Source organism: Cryptomeria japonica, chromosome 4, assembly GCF_030272615.1.
Source record: "Cryptomeria japonica chromosome 4, Sugi_1.0, whole genome shotgun sequence".
NCBI lineage: Eukaryota > Viridiplantae > Streptophyta > Pinopsida > Cupressales > Cupressaceae > Cryptomeria > Cryptomeria japonica.
In genome coordinates, this window is record NC_081408.1 from 410,635,220 (window position 1) to 410,655,155 (window position 19,936).

The 19,936-nt window shown below is 36.8% G+C and overlaps 1 protein-coding gene across 1 annotated transcript in view; it reads right to left on the minus strand.

The window, feature by feature from the left end:
• Positions 1–2,242: 2,242 nt before the first annotated feature.
• LOC131031100 (probable arabinosyltransferase ARAD1) overlaps positions 2,243–19,936 on the minus strand; it is a 32,562-nt gene continuing 14,868 nt past the window's right edge. The window contains exons 2-3 of the mRNA XM_057962131.2: positions 3,275–3,528; positions 2,243–3,198 (exon numbers count right to left, since the gene is read on the minus strand). Of these exons, the coding sequence (XP_057818114.2) occupies positions 2,647–3,198; positions 3,275–3,528 (806 nt within the window). The 3' untranslated portion in view covers positions 2,243–2,646. The remainder of the gene's footprint in view (positions 3,199–3,274; positions 3,529–19,936) is intronic.

A 19,936-nucleotide genomic window follows, 5' to 3' on the forward strand; every position in this document is an offset into this window, starting at 1 on the left:
TTTTAGACACATTAATAGCTCATACATAATGATTGAAGTTATTGAGAAAATGTCACTTTAATCTTTCTTAGCTTCATTTCTATTTTAACATTTTACACTCCCATTAACATTTTACACTCCCATTAATAGACTTTTCTATTTTTATATTTCTTTTACACTTCAAGAAAAAACTACGGTATACAATGAAAGAGTGCTTCCCTTTTTAAGAAAGAAATCTATATCATGCAAGAAAAAAAATGATTTCAAATGGAAAGCCACGTGTAATTGTAGAGCAAAAGATTTCATTTATTTTTAGTTTTTATGAGCTATACTACCATTATCACAATACCTTTAATTTGTTTTAGAACTCCTTCAAAACTTATTTTTACCCTTTAATCAAACACAATATGAATAAAATAGCTTAATAATAATATATACACAATAAATTAGACAATTAAATCGTAGTTTACTCTATTTTTTATGATTTTCAGACATATTAATAGTAATTAAATTTATTAAAAAAATGTCAATTTAATCTTTCTTAGCTCCATTTCTATTTTAAGATTATAACTCTTCATTAATACACCTTTCTATTTTTATTTTTATTTTTTATTTTGAAAAGAAAACTAGAATATAAAACGAAAGAGTACTGAAAAAAAATTACATTTGGTTGTACAGTCATATATGTAACATTATTGGAGAGCTAAAAGATTTTATTTTATTTTAATTTTTTATTGCATAACAAAAAAAAATTAAAAAACCATTAAAATGCAAAGAGACCACCCCCTCATGAAGTTGTGAACTTTTTGCATAACATTATTGGAGAGCTAAAAGATTTTATTTTATTTTAATTTTTTATTGCAGAAAAAAAAAAAAATTTAAATCATTAAAATGCAAAGAGACCACCCCCTCATGAAGTTGTGAACTTTTTGCAACATATACCCCTATCTTATGATTAGAACCACAACCTTTGGACTCCATATGTGTGTGTTTGTTTAAAAAAATTGTTTCTAGATTTAGATTTATAATTTTATATATGTTATTTCATTTTTATTTACATATTTTGAAAAATGTTTTTATACATTTAAGGCAGTTAAAAAAAACTAAGTAGGTGTAGGTGTAGGTGTAGATGTAAGTGTAGGTGTAGGTGTAGATGGAAATCAGATCCATCTTCTATCACTTACTTTCAATCAGTCTCTATAAAAATGATAGTTTTGAAATAGGGTGGAATGGGATATTAACCTTCATTAAATAAGTTTCGAACATGTGAAGGCGCGTAAGATATCTCATAAAATCGTCTGAAAGGATTATCTTGGCTTAAAAAAATTGTAATTTATCTAGGGGATAATCACCCCTCACAAATAGGCACGCAAAAGACAAAATTCAGAAATGTGAATCATATATCATCTCATGGAACAGGACCAACTCCAACATCATCAGCTAGTGATCAAATCTCTTGGTTCCGTAACACAATGCTCTCCAAATACTTATCCCTATCATGGAGTGCCTCTCTTTCCCATTTCAACCAATTGATAAAACTTTAGTGCACATTGAAACCCTAAGCCTTTATATTGTTTCTTTTCTTCATATCTCACCTGGGGCTCTGAAAAATATCTATAAAAACAACCCATTTATTTTATTGCAAAAAAAATGAAATATTAAAAAACTATTATTCTATTTGTATATTTCTTTTAGCTCTTATGAGCCAGATATCATCAACAAAAAACCAATGTGATGTATACGATACATATCATTAATTTCTATATGATGTTTCCCAATTTGAAAGAGATGCTTCTCGGAGTTATATAAAGATGTTAAGAAACTTCATCTTAAGACATCCACATGTCTCCGAAATAGGGACCTGTATCTGATACTGAAGACATGGTACAAGTCTCCGGATAACTATGGCAAATGAGAAATTAATCAGAGGCGTAGACACTTGGTTGTAAGTTTTTTAACTATTGTAACATGTTCCTTGATTCAATAATTTCAACTTAAGCACGTCATCTGCTAAAGCAGCTTTATATTTTCAAATATCTCATTTTTTGTAGCGAAGCAATGGACATAATCTACACAACAGAGCAAAAAGGTGTGAAAATCAAAATACAAATGGACCCACCATCTAATAGATATCCATGCAAAATGCATCTCCTTTCCCCACAAGGAAAGGTGATTGGGGAAAGGTGATTCACATGTCTTGGAATTAGATTTTCAGGGCTCCAAATTTAACAAGACTAAAAAAATGGATGTGGCAACCATGAACTGCTTCAATGCAAAACTTTCAAATGTTTCAACATTCCAAAAATGTCATTTTCCATAAGAATCTACACACGGGTGATTAAAAAAATGGCACAAAAGCCATGCCAAAAATAAGCCAACCAAGAGCACCTTAAAAAAGTACTCATCTGATGTAATAACATATGTTCCATGCTAAAAAATGTATTGCCAATATATATGTTAAAACTTTTTGATCTAAAATTGCAACATAGTACTTCAACTTTTATATACTATTATGAGACAAAATAACCAGCGATCCCAGCATGTAGCTGTAAATTAACATTTCACATTTTTGGCATGGGGGGACTGATTAAGGCAAATTATCATTAATAATCATTCAAGGTGTTCTACCGTGCATGTCACTGTGGTTCCTATGCAATAATTTTCAAATCACGTGCAATGACATCGAACAGGAATATGAGATCCATTTGGCTTTCTCCACTCTCGAACAATCATTTCCTTGATTGAAGGTACCTTAAACAAAATCTTTTTCCAGATGTGACTGACTGCACCATCTCTGACAGCAGGACCAATGCCCCCAGGATAATTATTCTCGTATTCAAAAATGTGCTGAACTTGAGCCATATTCTCACGCATTTTCCTTCGCTGTGTTGCACTAATAGCTTTAAGATGATTAACAAGCCATTTTGGTTGCAATGCATCATGCACCGAAACAAAAACAGAAAATTTTGTATAGTCGATCATGCCCTCAAATGGAAGCTCAATGTTGTCACTGATAATAACTGGAATGCACAAGCTAGCAATTGCATCAAAAAGGCGACAAGAAGTGGGGGTATCTCCAGCTGGATGCAGGCAAAATCCTGCATTTCGCATACCTTGTATAGATTGCTCACGGCCCATACTATTAGGAAATCCTTCCTCGATGACAAAATGTGGTTCCTTATCCAGTAGGCTCCATAACTTATCCCTTACCAGGCCACCCTGCCAATCAAACAATCTACATTATCTTTTGACAAATTCCAAAATTCAAAACTTCACAGAAAAAAATTGTAAGTACCCTATGCCTGTGTCTTGCTCCTTTGAAGTAGAGCAGAGTTTCTCGTGGGTGATCCTCCGAGATGTTTAGCGTGGGAAGCAGATGTGTGTATGGTATAATGACATCTTTCAGTAAGGACACTTGAGTGTGTTGAATCATTCCTGTTGCATCGTCACTTGAAGCTTTTGAATCTTCCATGTACCATCCTCCAAAGTCAACAACAAGCAGCAATGCTGAAGATATCTCTTCACGTACATGCCACATTGCAACTGGGTCTGCCAAACAGTGCTTGATCATTTTAATTAAGTGCCTGAGAAAGCAAAATGTGCCAAATAAGCTACCAAATCTTGCAGACTCGTTAACTTTCCCCACAAAACATGTCAAGCAACACTATATGGACATTGGCAGATTCTAGTTGCACGTCACAAAAAACAAAATAAAGGTATTGTGATAATGGTAGTATAGCTTATAGAAATCCTTTTATTTATAGATTAACACCACAGGCCTTGGGAAGACATTAAGAATTTTATTCAAATTATAGGCTGCTACAGTACCCAACATCATTTCAAAACAGCAAAATAAATTCACACGTGACAAACATGATCTGGGAGTAAATAAATACATATAATAGGAATGGCTGCATCAAAGCAGTCTATAGTTCCATAAGTTTTACATTTCCATTGAAACTAAGAAGTATGAAAGAGTACAACAAGATAAGTCATCTTATGGCAAACAGTCTTAAGTTAAAACAAAGTCAGCTACCAAAAATCCACAATCATAGGATTTTCAGAACTGTAACATATGACGTGCTGTCAAAAACAATCTTCTTTGTGAGAGGAACTCTAATTTAATCCAGAAGTGGCTTCAGATCCATCATCTTATCTCTTCATAGAAATTCTCTAGCTTTACTAGAGTTATCACAGGTATCATTTCCTCACCCTATCACAGGTAGGGAGGGGACATTGTGATATGAAATCAATTAGGCAGAGTGAGCTTCCAGGCACTTTCTACATAAACAAAAAGCAAGTATACAGACAAACACATGCCTTGTTATTCCGTGAAATTATTTGGACAGGCCACTAGTATATCCAGATTATTCTAGGACAGTAACTATAGCCAATTCATTCCAGAAAAGAAAGAGCCGTTTGAAACAGTCCTCAAGGCTCAACTGGAGATGGAAAAACCAAAAATAACACAAGTGAACCAAAGCCAATTGAACTTGAAGAGTTCTATTTATTACCTTCTGAATTCTCTGTGTGCTTACCATTCAGCAACTTCATAGAAACATTTTCTGAACCTTGAATTACATGTACTCTATCATCTTCAACAGACATTCACCTCTTTGTCTGATTTATTTCTGCAAAATTAGTAATCCTCTCCTTTTTTATCATCGTATATTTTGGTGTAACAGAACCAAACTGTTATATATCAATACACTTATTATCATCATGAGATGGAGTAAGCATAAATTCTCACCGTACACCAAGATACTACACACACAATAGACTTACTCTCAACCAAACAAACTTAGACTTCTCATTTTGTTTCAACTCCCAATGAATTTTAGTATTTTACAACATTCTCACGTGTTATATTTCCCCCAGAGAATAATTAAAGTATAATTGTAGAGACAATAATCAAATGTTCTTTTTTGTATTAGATGTTATAAGAACAAGCCATATTTAGTACATGGCATTAATGGCATACTTAAACAGTGTGATGAATTCCTATTGTCCTTTGAATTCATCACCGCTATTCCCAACATTTCTTCCTTTAGGATAGCCCTATCTCTGTCTTCTACAATCTCCTTGCCTAGTCTTAGATGAATCGTTGCATAGCAAGCCAATCTGGTTCTTTAGCCTCACTATCTCTATCAAAATTAATCTATCTTGATTAAAGTATGTCACTATTTTCCAGATCAAGAAATCTCTACATTGATAAGCAACTTCAGTATATCCAATGAAGATACTTTTCCAACTCGTCTTCCAGGTTATGTTGCCGTTGCTTTAGTAACTATATATAATCATAACTACTTCATGCTCTAGAATGTTCCACCTCAGGTGCATCTTCCTCACTGCCTTTGTAGGACTTCTTTTGAAAGGTATCTGCTTCTGTCCAAAAGTTATCAGCAAGATTTTTGCCTACAGATACCATTCTAATGCTCATGTATATGACAAGGTTTGCCTATGGAAACCATATAAATAGCAGTATTAAAAATCTCTTAACAAATTCTCCACAGAAGGGCCCACAGGGAACCCGGGTGCCCAGGCAGCACCCTGGGCCTACCTGGGGACGAACCAGTATAGGACCAATACCAGGATAGAAACAACACATGGACCAGGGTCAAAATAGGAGGACCCGGTAACATGGTATATAGGGATAATAAAGCTTTAAAGATGTACTTATTGGGAGTATTTTATTACCATTTTAATCCCTTAAAGTGACCCTTGAAAGATTATAAACAAGAGTAGTTGATGCTAAACATGTACAGCAGAAACTGTTATTCAGTTGAAGTTATTCAATGATTGCATGCTTGTAATTTCATCAAGTAAATAAAGGGAATTGCATTTAGTCTAACTTTGTATTGGTGAAATCAGTTTTTCTAAATTGTAGCTTTGAATGCAGTTTAGTTGTTTGTTTTATGAAATTTTGTGATGTTTAGTTTGTTTAATCTCTCCTATTAATGCCAATATGCTGGGTTGAACTTTAGTGAACGATGAGCATGTCTTTGTGTTTCATTCAAATCTTGTTGCAAACTTGAAACTAATACTGGTCTCTGCTGTAGCATATAGGATATTCAATTCTATCGTTTCTGCTTTGATTGTTTATCCTCAATATCTGAAAATCAAAATCTCACTACAAGGCTTAACTGTTGACAATGCAACACTTGCATTCAGAGCAAAATCATAGTCTTTCAGCAAATTGCATTTAATGTAAAACTCCCTTTAAATTCTCAAGAAACTTATAAAATTTTGTCTACAGTTTTAGTCTAGGTTTGGTTTTAGGTTTAGTTAGGTCTCAAGAAACTTATCTTCTGGTTAGGTTTGGTTTTAGGTTTAGTTAGGTCTCAAGAAACTTATCTTCTGGTTAGGTTTGGTTAGGCCTTCTAAATTCCCTCGTGTAATGTCCCCTATTGGGATATTCCTATATTTTGTCCTAGAATACCAATTGAGGTCTGAATTATATTAAGGAAGTACAACTTGCTTCTTTATGCCTCTATTTAGACCCTGCTAGCAGTTTAGTTATCATTATGAAAGATGAAAATAACATATAACCAACAATATTTTAAAGAAAGACCTAATCATCCTTACATAACATGCATGAGGGATTCACTAGCACTTTCCCTACAACCTATGCTCATTATGGAGTCCCTTGGAACATCATATAAGGTGCCTCGAGCTTATTCTTTTCCATCAAGCCCAAGAGCATGGAATGACACCTACCATTTGGCCTCCTGGCCCCACTCAGGGTTGCTCTACTTGAATGGAACCTTGTGCTACTTGCATCCCTTATATGTATTCTATTCTACCTTCCATGATGAGATGATTTGTCGGATGAAGTATTAGGAATCTACACAATAATTTGTTATGCCTAATATCAAAGTAGCAAGGATAGAAGTATATAAATATATATTAACAATAAAATATTCATTACATTCATTTCTACATGGAAGACAAGATAACAAGTTAGTAAGATCATACTATATGCCTCATGCATCATACCCAATATTGGTAAATGTATATGAATCTGTCAAATATGAAGCTACTTGCTTATAATAGATCAATTGCTCTTCTTCTGCTTTCGATGCTGATCACTTGATGGCTTCCTTGACATATTGACCCAGCCTATATATCCCTCAAGAGGGTGTGAAAGATTGTGCCTCTTGACCGGTTATATCCTTCCAGAAATGGTAACTCTTCCTTTGTGTGTCTTGCTTTTTCATTATGCTTATTAACTTACTAACTCGGCCCCTATTAACTTAATGATTAATCATCTACGCCTTAATCCTGGGTGCTGCATATGGTTTATTCTTTGTTAATTGTTTAAGCAAACCCTTAACTCGCTTAGGCAAATCGCTGATTACATGGAGGGGTTTCGCTTAGACAAATCACTGATCGCATGAAGAGATAATTGCTATTCCTTGACTGTTCCTACCTCCTCCTTGGAAAACGTCTTAGTTGTTGGTTTGTTGATTAAGGGAGCGAATGCTTGCAGGCTGCTGATTAGAAAATTGTGAAGTCCCATATAATAAGATAATTTTCTGAAGGTATAGATATATTCCTTATTTATTTTTCCTTAAGGTAGGTTGTGAGAGAAGTCATGGTAGGGCCATGACATCCTGCTAAGAACAAAGAGAACTTCACCCAAAGGAACTCAAGGCAGGAAGACGTAAAGAATTGGAATTGAGAATTTGATGCAGATCAAGATGAAAACCATGGGAAAATGGACCTATTGGACTTGCTTGGCTACCTCTTTGCTTCCAAAGTTTCAACCAAATTCATCAAACCTTGGAACAAAGCTCTACATAAAGGGTGAAATCCTTGCACCATCAAGTTCCCCACAGCTTAGTAAATATCTTCTCTCCACCTCTTGCATGTTTGTCAGTCACATTGGTCAACATATTGCCTCGTTTACATAGATTGCATAGATGAGTCCCTTGCTTGTTGCCTTAGCAATTGTTGTACATATTGTCTGTCTTACTGCCTTCTTGCAAAGTCTTTCAATTACTTCATTGCATGACTTAGAATCTATATACATTGTCTAAACATTGCCTACTTAGTAGCTTCCTTGGTTCCTTTGAGTGTACAGAAAGAGAAACACTGTCTTTTCCTATTTTGAGATCCATTTAGTAGCCCATATCTTAGTGAATGTTTGATGACTCCCATACTCTATATATGTTATCTTATTCCCATCATGTGGGTCTGCACAACTGTTGAGTGATTTTAAGATACCAGCCTAGGCACACACCACAATTCTAGCCAAACTTGGTCATTCTTTCTTTAAGTCACCTTGGCAACATTTTATGCATTAACTGTCCACACTTGTTCTCTTTCCCTATACAATCTCTTATATCTTTTGCAAGAGCATTCAAATTGCTAGAGGACACTCTGAAACTATTCTCTATATTTACCAGTGCTGATAGGGTAAGAGGTTAGAGGTTTAAAATCCCAAAGCAGAAGTTTGCATTACTTGTTACTCCCCCCACCAAGAAACACTTTGAAGTGCTTGTGTGCTTTGTGGGACCCTTATCTTGTGATTATTGGCAATATCTATGAATAAAAAGCCATTAAGATAACGATACTAATGGAAAATTGTTATCAAGATGATGGCTTGAGTATATATATAACATTCTAACACAGTAACATTCATCATAGCAACACAATAACATTTATAAATCAGGATCTAGACTCTAAATCTAAAATCATTGAATCAATGATCATTCATCGAATCATCATAGAATAAAAACATAGGATAGCATCATGATCAAATGAATCAAATGAGAGTTCAAATTTCAATTTCATACATTCATAGATATAATTCATTGAAACAATGAAAAGTATCACTATCAAGTATCATATCATATATCAAAATATTTAAATAAGCAAAGGCTGCAAGTTTCAACAAAATGAAAAGTTAAAGATTTCAAAATATTTAAATAAGCAAAGGCTGCAAGTTTCAACAAAATGAAAAGTTAAAGATTTAAAGTATCATATCATATATCAAGATTCAATTATCATTGTATCAATGTATCATATTATGTCAAAAGACTCAAAGTCTCAAACTTCAAAGTCAAAATGAAAACAAAGATAGTGTAATTAACTAATTCGATATCATATTTTATATCGCTTCCATTGATTAATAATTAATATCGATATTAATTCCATTGATTAATATCGCTTCACTTTGGTATTAAAAATATCACTCATTGCTTTAGTTAGCGTTTTGATCTAAAAAACAGATTTTATAAAAAAAATTGCTTTTTAATCCCTCCTGCCGCCAAAAATGGTCGTCGTCTGTCCCAGAGACGATCAAGGGATGGGTTGGTCGTCCCTAGCCGTCTAGGGGGACGATCAATGGTCTCCGACCACATCATTGACCGTTTCTGAGTTTTCGGGACAATCTCCGAAAATTTTGCCTGATCGGGGACGGCTTGGAAATGTTTCCGAAACGTGTGCCTTTAGGGTGGAAACGCATTCTTGAGTAACATTGGAAATATGTTGCAAATACTTGACAAGTGCTTGAGAATGATAAGCCACTTCAAGGGGGCAAACCTCCAAAAGTCTCCAAGAACAAAATTTGCGATATCAAGATCATAAACTAACTACTAGCTCTTATAGATACCATACTTATGCCTTGGATGCCACCCAAGCTGACTTAACTATTTATATAAGACTATAGTAATTAACAAATAACTAAAGAGTTAAGGTAGCCACAAGCCAACTACTCGTAACTTTATGCACACTATACAATAAAGGACATAGCATGACTCCTTCTCCAGAGAAGCATTGCCCTCAACATTGATCAACAGCGAATTGTTTTGCACAAAATCCTCATTTTCTCATGTAGCTTCTTCGACTAGAAAGTTCTATTTTATCAAATACTTTATGATTGCCCTCGTCCATAGCATCCTAGTGCATGTTTGAAGAATTCCCTCAATCTCTCTAGTGCAACTCTTTGTCCAATAATCCTCTTCATGCATGAAACATGGAAGATTGGATGTATTTTGTTGACATAGCTAACTCCAATTTGTATGTTACATTGTCAACCCTCTACAACATTGTATCAAGGCCGTAATACTTGGGTGCAAGATTGTTATCCTTTTGTTGTTGTTTCAATGACATTTGCTTATACAGGCTGGTTGATACTAGAGAGACCCAAGAGATTGCAATGGCTGCAAAGAGTTCTTCCATGAGCACTCTTTGGCATCAACAGTATGGGCATCTCAACCTATCATATCTCTCTCAGTTGGCTTGGGAGAATCTGGTAGAAGGCTTACCTGAGATTCAGCAGCAAACAGATTGTGTGTGCGGAGCATTGAACTCTATTCTCCGATGGACAAGCTTGGAGAGCATCTAAGGTATTACAGCTGGTTCATGCAGATCTTGTGGACCAATGAATACGGCACCGAATACTGGTGCCAAGTATTTTCTTCTATTTGTTGATGATTTTAGTAGAAAAATGTGGGGTTTTTTTCTCAAAGCAAAATCAAATATGTAATGAATTTTGAGAAGTTTAAAGCATTAGTTGAAAAAGAGTCAGGACATCAAATCATAACTCTTAGGTCAGATAATGGGGGTAAATTTTGTTCCGCTGAATTCATGAACTTTTGTTCTAAACACGATATCAAGTGTCAACTTACCACACCTTATACCCCTCAACAGAATGGTGTTGTTGAGCAGAGAAACTGAACCATAACAAAGATGGCTCCCTCAACAAAATGGTGTTGTTGAGCGGAGAAACTGAACCATAACAAAGATGGCTCCATGTATGCTCGAAAACAAGAATGCACTTAAGAAGTTTTGGGTTGAGGCGGTGTATACTACAATATAGCTTCTGAATCGGTCTCCCACACAAGTCGTTAAGAAGATGACTTCTAAAGAAGTTTGTTCTAGGAGGAAACCAAAAATCAGCCACCTCAAGGTTTTTGGTTCAACAACATATGTTTGGATTCCAAATGCCAAGAGAACAAAACTAGATTCCAAAAGTCAGAAGTTTATGCTTACTAGTTATAGTGACAATCATAAGGCCTATCGGTTGATTGATGTGGACACTGATCGTCTCACATTCAGTAGAAATGTGGTTTTTGATGAAGAAGGTGAGCCCTTTCAGCTCACTTCTCCCATCCAATGTCCTGAAGATCAACCTCTGCAGACAAAAGATATAGGTGTCAGGCTTCCATTAGCTTCACCTGTAGGGAGGAATTCTAATGATTCTAAACCTGAAGTTGTGGAATCTCCTAGGCATGATATTGTACCACCAAAGTTCCCTCAAGAAAACCTAGATCAGCATCCAGATGATTTTATTCCAGGCAGCCCAAGTCATGTTAATAAACCTGACTTAGAAGTAGGTGGTTTTGCTCTTTGTCCTAAGTGGTGGGAAAAGCTTATCGGTGATGTTCGAGATAATGACCTTGTTGAGGGTAGATCTTCTAGAGGCAAGAGCAAGAAAAAGAACACAATCAATTTTGCTCTTATGGCGAACATTCAGAGTGTTTATGAAGCCCAAACTTATTCAAAGGCAAAAGGTAAACATGAATGGGAAATGGCTATGGAAGTTGAACATCATAGTCTTCTGAAGAATAGCACTTGGGTTCTGTCAGATCTTCCACCAAGGAAGAAACCCATTGGCTGCAAATGGGTCCATAAAGTCAAGTACAAAGCTAATGGAGCACTTGATAAATATAAAGCTCAATTAGTAGCTAAAGGCTTCTCACAGAATGGTGTTGACTATGAGGAAACCTTTGCTCCCACGGAAAAGATGAGCACCATTCAACTAGTTCTAGCCATTGCAGCACAATCTGGCTAGAAAGTCCATCAAATGGACGTGAAGAGTGCCTTCCTCAATGGTAATTTTGAGGAAGAGGTCTACATGACGCAACCTCAAGGTTTCAAGGTTGCAGGCAAAGAGCACCAAGTATGCAGATTAGTGAAGGCTCTTTATGGTCTAAAACAAGCCCCCAAGGCATGGTACATCAAGATTGATCAATATTTGATTGCACAGCGCTTTTAGAGAAGTCCTTCGAATCCCAACTTGTATGTCAAGAGTGCGGGTAATGACATCATTTTTCTTGTCATCTATGTGGATGATATCAACATTATTGGTAGTGGAGCATAGTTGCTTGAACACATCAAACAAAACTTGTGTCAGGCATTTGATATGACAGATGTGCAACTTCGGCATTATTGTCTCGACGTAGAGGTTTGGCAGACAGGTGGTAGCATTCTCATTTCTTAGTCGAAGTATGCCAGGAGTTTGCTAGATAAGTTCAGGATGCAAGATTGCAAACCTTCATCTACACCTATGATGAAAGGGCTAAAACTATCAGCCAAATTAGATTAACCTGTGGTGAATGAATTAGCTTTCAGGAAACTAGTTGGCAGTCTCATCTATCTTACAGCCACAAGACCTAATCTTAGTTATGTTGTGAGCTACATATCTAGTTTCATGATAGCCCCTAAAGTAGAACAATGGGTTGCAGCGAAGCATGTACTGAGATATGTTAAAGGGACACCAGACTTTGGCATTCTATATAACGGAAGCAAAGATCCTCAACTGATTGGTTTCACAAACTCAGATCAGGCAGGTTTTGTTGATGACAAGTCTACTTCCAAGTATGTCTTCAGTCTTGGTACGGTTGCAGTCACATGGACCAGTAAGAAGCAACAAGCGGTAGCTCTTTCCTCGACAAAAGCAGTGTATCAGGGAACTATTAAGGCAGCATGTGAGGCAATATGGCTACGAAGGATGCTTTTTGACATGAAAATGTCTCAAGCAGGGCCTTCACACCTGTTATATGACAATCAATGGGTGTTGAGAATCTAGTCTTCCACAAGCGAACCAAACATGTAGAACTTCATTCTCATTTCATTCAACAGCTTGTTGAAAATGGAACTGTGGTTTTGCAGCATGTTTCAATTCTGGACCAGACTGCAAACATTCTCACCAAGCCTCTGAGCCCGGACAAGTTTGTAAAATTTAGGGGGCAACTTGGTGTAGTTGATAGGATGACCATTAAAGGAGGGTATTAAAATATTTAAAGTATTATTTAATGGTCATATAGTTGTTTTATGTTTATTTAGTTAGTTTCTATTTCTGCTTGTTTGTTCACGATTGTTTCTTTTAGAAACATCATCATGTAATTTATTATTTAAGAAGTCTCTCGTCTCATTGTTAATATCAAGCAATTACCATTTCATATTTTGCCATGTCATTGTGGCGTGATTTATAGGCTTGTTCTCATGTACTGAATAGTTGAATTTGATCTTCTTTGGAAAGAATAAATTAAGGTAAATCACGCATTGAGTTGTGCTATCAAAATGAAATGAGATTCATTATTGTATCATGTCCTTGTTCAATTATGATGCATGGAATGTTAGGCCCTAAATTGTGTTCAAATGAAATAATGGAGCTAGATTGTTATCCATGTAGAGAAAAGCAATTTGTAATTAATCTTTGTAATGATGAACCTTCACTTTTTGAATTCAATATTATTAGATCCTATTATTTGGACTTAGAATCATCCATATTTGAGATGAGATCCATTCCATGGTAATACGTGTATGTCATTAATATGTCATTATTTGAGTTATTTTTGCTTACTGTTTTATGAAGGATTTGGCATGTTTGAAGCAATCTTGGTAATGAGATATATAGACTTAATTTGCTTAGAAATTTGTTATGATCTTGAAGCTATGTTTCGTTAATCATTTGAATGCTACCACCAAAGAGAATCAATTACATGATGTCGTATAGTCAACATTATGCTAGGAGTTGAATTGCTCATCTATGCTTGTAGCAATTGATCCAGAATGTCAATGCTTATGAATTATATGTTATGCTTTAAACATTGCTATGATTATGAAGTAGAATTATTAGTTAATGTTGTGCATTTGACTCTTGGTAAAAATTAGGTCTTGCCATGTATGCTTGTGTCATGCATGAGGCAAATGGGTATGCTAGTGAATAATATAACTTTGGGTTAAAATGAATCCTTTGATTTATGTGAATTTTATACATGATGATTAATCTAACGTGCAAGCAAATTTCTAGTTCAAACCATTTCTAGACAACAATTGGTTTGAGGTTGTCATGCCTAGATTCATGTCTAGCTTGCTATAGGCTTGTTCCACCTAGCTCTGCCCTTGTTTGGTTTGTGTGACCTCATTTCTACCTTTTGAGGTTCCTTACAAGTTATCCACTCCTCTGTGTTGGCTTGTGTATCTTTGCATGCAATTGACTAGTTGACAATTCAATTGGTTGAGGCTTAATATCTCCCACTTGACCTACTACTTGTGCAATGTCCCCTTTTGTAAATGCCCTAGTTTTTTCCCTAAAATCACAATTCCAAGTAAAACAAGAAATGGAGTGGAGCTGGGGATATCATTTACCAACTTAAATTGCTGAACTAGATAGATCCTGATTCAGATCCTAAAATCATGTTAGATAATCAATGAAAAATACAATACACGATATCAATTATTACTACTAGGGTTAGAGCACATATTCACAACCATTTTAATCATATAATCTCTAATATTTATTATTTGGGGTTCAACCATAATGACCCGGATAAGGGGACATGATAGGGCGCCTGAAGTGACTCTCTATCCTAGGCCCAAGAGCCGATATACCATCCCTCTTGGCCTCATGTGGCCTTCCCCCATCCATCCTTCATGAGGTGGTGTACCTAGTGAGGACACTTGTATTTATTCTTTATGCTCATGCCTCCTTATTTGCCACCTATGATTGATATCCCTTTGAATTCTTTTTCCAATAATCAGCCCTTGTTGAGGTTGGTGGGTAAGTCACAATAGGGTGTTCGGAGCGTCCTTCCCTTTTAAGCCCAAGGGCAGGGCACTCCTTGCACCCCCTTCGCCTCATGGGACTTTCAGTCACCACCATGACGTGGTGTGCCTAGAAGAAAACCTCATAACAGTTTCTACCTCCTTGTACTCCTTTTCTAACCTCCTCATGGTTGGTTGCAGCAAATCAATTTTTTAAGAATTATGCATTAAATACATTATTACACATATATTATAGCCCATACATCAAGCATACATAACACACCCATATTTATGCATAACACAATTGAATAGCGATGCTACAGCCTGCAATAAACAATGATTTACTGATCTTCTACTCACAAATCTGCAATATGATCTTCAATAGTTTGCTCATAAATCTGCCATATACCTGCTCCACGATTCCAACTTTTACTCCTTTATATCTGCTCTAAATAGGAATGATATTTTTATAATCTTCCTCCTCTCATCTCTAACTTATCTTCTCATATACATGCCAAATACACCCTTTCACCCAAGAGGGGTGACTCTTCAAGGAGGTCAGCCCAAAACAGTAACAATTTATTTTTTATTTAATTTATTTGCTTGCACACAATGGGTGCTTGTTGTGACCATTTCACACATCGCTCCATCACAAATGGGGAACCCCTCTTTTGCTTTTAGTTTTAGGCTTCAGATAGGTTTGGCAGCGGTCTGATCCTTTAGGTTTGATGAGGCTGAGTTGATTTAGTCCTCAACAGTTTTGAAGTGAACGATTCATGATGATCATTCCATTTGATCATCATCATTGGCTTGCAAAATCAGAGATGAAGTGCTGAGTTTGATTAAGGAGAATTGTTAACGGAGAGTGAGTGCTTGGAAGGAGGATAAGTTAAGGCCTAAACAATCATGAAATGGCTTAGGGCAAGGTAATTGAATGAGTGAAATAGAAAATTTGATGTCATTTCCTTTGCCCCCTTGAAACCCCGATCCAGCTTGAGGTCTTTGCCTTTGACCCCGTGAAACCCCGACCTAGCACTTCCTTTGCTTGATCAAATCCACAATCAAGCTCGGGCATTTCCTTTGCCTAGTCAAAAGTCCGATCAGCTTATAAACATTTCCTTTGACCTCCTAAAAACCGGATCAAGGTAGGTGACCTTTAAAATTTTGATCAGGGGAAAGTTTTTTGCAGCGATTTGGAAGATCTTGGGCTTAAGCGAACAAGGTTGATATCTTTGGGTCATTGTCATTGACCCCCAAAATCCCCAACTTGCATGATGGCACTTCCTTTGGAGTGTCAAAACCACAAACTTCCTTAGGGGCATCAGAACCACGAACTTCCTTTGACCCCCCAAAATCGTGACCTTCCACCTAGCATTTCCTTTGCCCCGTCCAAACCACAACCTAGCATTTCCTTTGCATGGGCAAAAACCCGACCATTCCTAAGGCATGACAAGGGAGGAGGGTGAATGTTTGCGCCAACACATGAAGAGGGTCCCGCCTATAAGTGAACGTTTTAATTTAAATTTGAAAGGAAATACAAGTCGGCCTTCTCATTGGAAAATAAAATGTGAAGTTGCAAAACATTAAATGAAAAGACAAGTCGGCCTTGGATTGAATGAATGCATCCCTCCCAATCTCTATAAAGATAGGTTGATCATTTCATTTGATCAACATACGATTTCCAAAGTGAATTACCTTCTGTGAGAAGCAATTTTGATCAAGAGATAGTGATTCTATTCAAAGATTCAGTGAACTCCCCATTTGCCAAGTGAATTGTTATCCTAAGGCAGTGAATTTGAATCTTCAACCAGCGAACTTGTTTCTTTCAAGGCAAAGCGAATTCACCATTGCAAACAGCAATCTTCATCAGCATATTCAATAGAAGGCAAATTCAATATCAAGATTGAGGGTTAAACTTAAGACATTGTCAATTCACCTCAAAAGGATAGGTGAATTCATTACTTGCAGACCAGCGAACCTACTTTGTCAAAAGGAGGCAATCAACATCAAAAACCAGCAAATTCAACCCTCAATATCAGCATTACCAGCATCAATCACAGAGATAGCACATCAAGGCAAAGGCAATTTTGCCAGATTGAGGGCAACATCAGAATTACCAGTCAGTTTAGAATTCAGTTCCAAGTCTGAAACAAGTTGTTTTTGTTCATTTTTATTTAAATCAGACCTAAGGATGATATTTATATAGCTACAGAACTATGATTTTGTGAAGTTTCAGTCATATGATACTTATTGCATCATGCTTTGATACCCTTAAGTTGATCATCTAACATGCTTCAATGCAAAATTCATTATAACTAGATGATTATTTTCAGATTTTGACAGTCTAGGGTTTATGTTCACACCTAGGGTTTTAGCAATTTCATTGAGATTGGATGTTGTAAACATTTTGCTGGAATTGCTAACCTAGATGCATCATCAGATGATGTAGACATTGAGGTCATATAACAAACTAAATTAGACAACTCTTCCATGTAGAGCATGGCAACCCCAAAGACCGCAGCAGGTGTGCGACAAACCCTCATTAAGGAAGACTCAAAGGGAGAAGCACTGGAATCCAAGATAACATCATTTTGGAATAATGTAGGAGACACCAACCTAGGACGAATGGACATGAAGAATTTCCAGGGCCCCTTATATACAACCAAGCCTTCTGGATTTTCAAAGATGATGATCGAGAACGAGATAGTAAGAGCAGCGGGCTTCCCTTTGGCTATACAATGCAATGAGTTGATTGTTGAGAGTGCCAAACATTATGATGCCAGCACAAGAACGATAGTGGCATCTGATGGCAAAGTACTTGCGTACCTATCCGAGACGGCCATCAATGAGGCTTTCCACATACCCGATCCCAAAGACATGGTTTACAAAAGCAAAGGAGCATAGGCAGTTTATGAAGATCATCCCGACAAATGCCTCGGCATAATCAACAAGCATTGCTTATTGAAGAGTAGACCGACATATCCAAGGTACCCAGCAAGCTTCACAAGATTGATTTTACGGAAGAGTTTGGTGATTTGATCACTTTACTCAACCGAGTTATGGGAATCTCTCAGGTGTCTCAGTTTGAGAATTAGATGTTCTATTTCATGGAGACAATATCACCAAGAAGAGAGAAGATCAATTGAGCAAGAATCATAAGCAACAACCTTGATCTATAGTTGAAGAGGCTTGCACGTACAAAGACATTTTACATGAGTTCCTATATCATATACTCACTTGCCAGAGCTCATGAGTACACAACATTAATGTATAGAGGTCCAGTCGGAATGGGAGTTGGAGAGATGAGAGCATGTGAATCATACACACAGTTGCACTACCCTAGCAAAGCACATTACAAAAGGGTGAGCGACGCTTTCACTATGCATATAACAAGAACACTGCAAGGCGGAATTCATCAAAGGCTATCCACGTAAGCAAAAGAATTAGTAAAGAATTTTGGTGCTTGGTATATTCAGTTTCCCAAGTTCACCTACATAAGAATCCATGGATGCTCTTGTCCGCCCTACATGCTACCATGCTATCCTACCGGCAAAATAATATTGCTTGAGTTGGTGAGACAATTGACCACATATGACAGTGCAAAAGAATAGACATAAGACAACTCATTGGAAGTGTGTCCATCCCTACAAGCAGTGAAGAAATCAAAAGAAGAATTGAGATCTCACTTCCTTATTCCATACTTCTCTAGAGAGAAATTTGATCCTTGCGGCAACATGAGAAGAGCTAACGAAAGAAGACACAAGCACAAGCTACAATTGGAAAACTACTAGATGAACACCCAAGATGATCTAGGCATAAGAAGAAAGATGTGCTCAAGGCTACCAATTGACATCATCAGGATGTGCAAAGTTTTTGACATCCCACATCAAGCATAAGATAGTGGAAAATGCATGCAGCCAGTATATGAGCAAGAGAAAGACAGGAAGGTGGAAGTCAATTGGATTGATGTGGAGGTCACTGATTTGAAAGATTTAATGAAGCCAGTCTTAGCATACATACAACGATGGGTAGAGATCCAAATTCAAAAGTTAAAGGGCCAAAATGCATAGCTGACTTTCAAATTGATGGGAGAGACAGAATCCTCCGACGAAGATATAGAAAGCACAAGCGTGAGTGGAAGTGCCACCCAATCAGTTCACTCCAGAGAATCAAAGAGAAAGGAAAGTCACAAAGAAGGATCATCCCACAAGAAACATAAGTCAAATTCAAGCCACCCTTCCACTAGCACTTCTTCCATACATGATGTAGAGATGAATCAAGCAACCGATAAAGAAAGTAAACCACCTAGAGAAAGCATAGATTCATGGGGTGAATGAATCCATGGAGTCTATAGTCCAGAATAGTAGAGGCGACAGAACAAACAAAGGAAAGCAACCACAAGTCCAAGATAATCCAGTGCCACATGCACAAGCTAATAGCAAGGCAGGTGCAAATAAATACGTGGATATAGAGAATAAGGATGAAGAGGTAACCTCTCCACCCCAAGAAGATCAATAGCTCAAGGAGCTGCAAGTGGGAGAAGAACGACCCGCTATCCCAGCATGGCTTAGGGAAAGATTGGCAAAAGAAGTAATAGTAGTAGAGGAAGATCCTATTGATGATTTGGGCAGCTTCCTGAATAGAACTCAAGAGACAACTAAAAAGAAGGAGGAAGATGTCGAAGATAACAAGGGCTAATATAGGATCTCGAGTGACACAGATTTCCACTCCAAGAGTAGATAAGCCTGAAAAATGAGATCACAGTAGAAGATTATGACTTGGAGACTATTGACTTAAGTCCTCCCACCACCAAACAAGTGATGGAAGACTTGAATGATACTATAAAGACAGCCCATGATATGTTGAAGCTAGAAATAGAGAAGAACAAGAAACTAGAGAAAGAAGTAAGTGCGTTGAGAAGCTACTTGCAGCAATTCAAGGAACCGCTAAGGCAACATGATACTTCAAGTATGCCACCACTGCTGCTTCCTCCAGATTCGGTGGACAATCTAGAGAAGATGAGAACTTTAGCTCACTTGATGGACAGTTGGAAAAATAAGAATTTCAAGAAGGCAAATGCATTTGTGAAGAAGCTAGTAAGGATATTTGATAAAGTCTCAGCGTTCTTGAAAGAACTCAAATCCTAATGACAGCTTATGATACTTTCGTTTTCACCAGA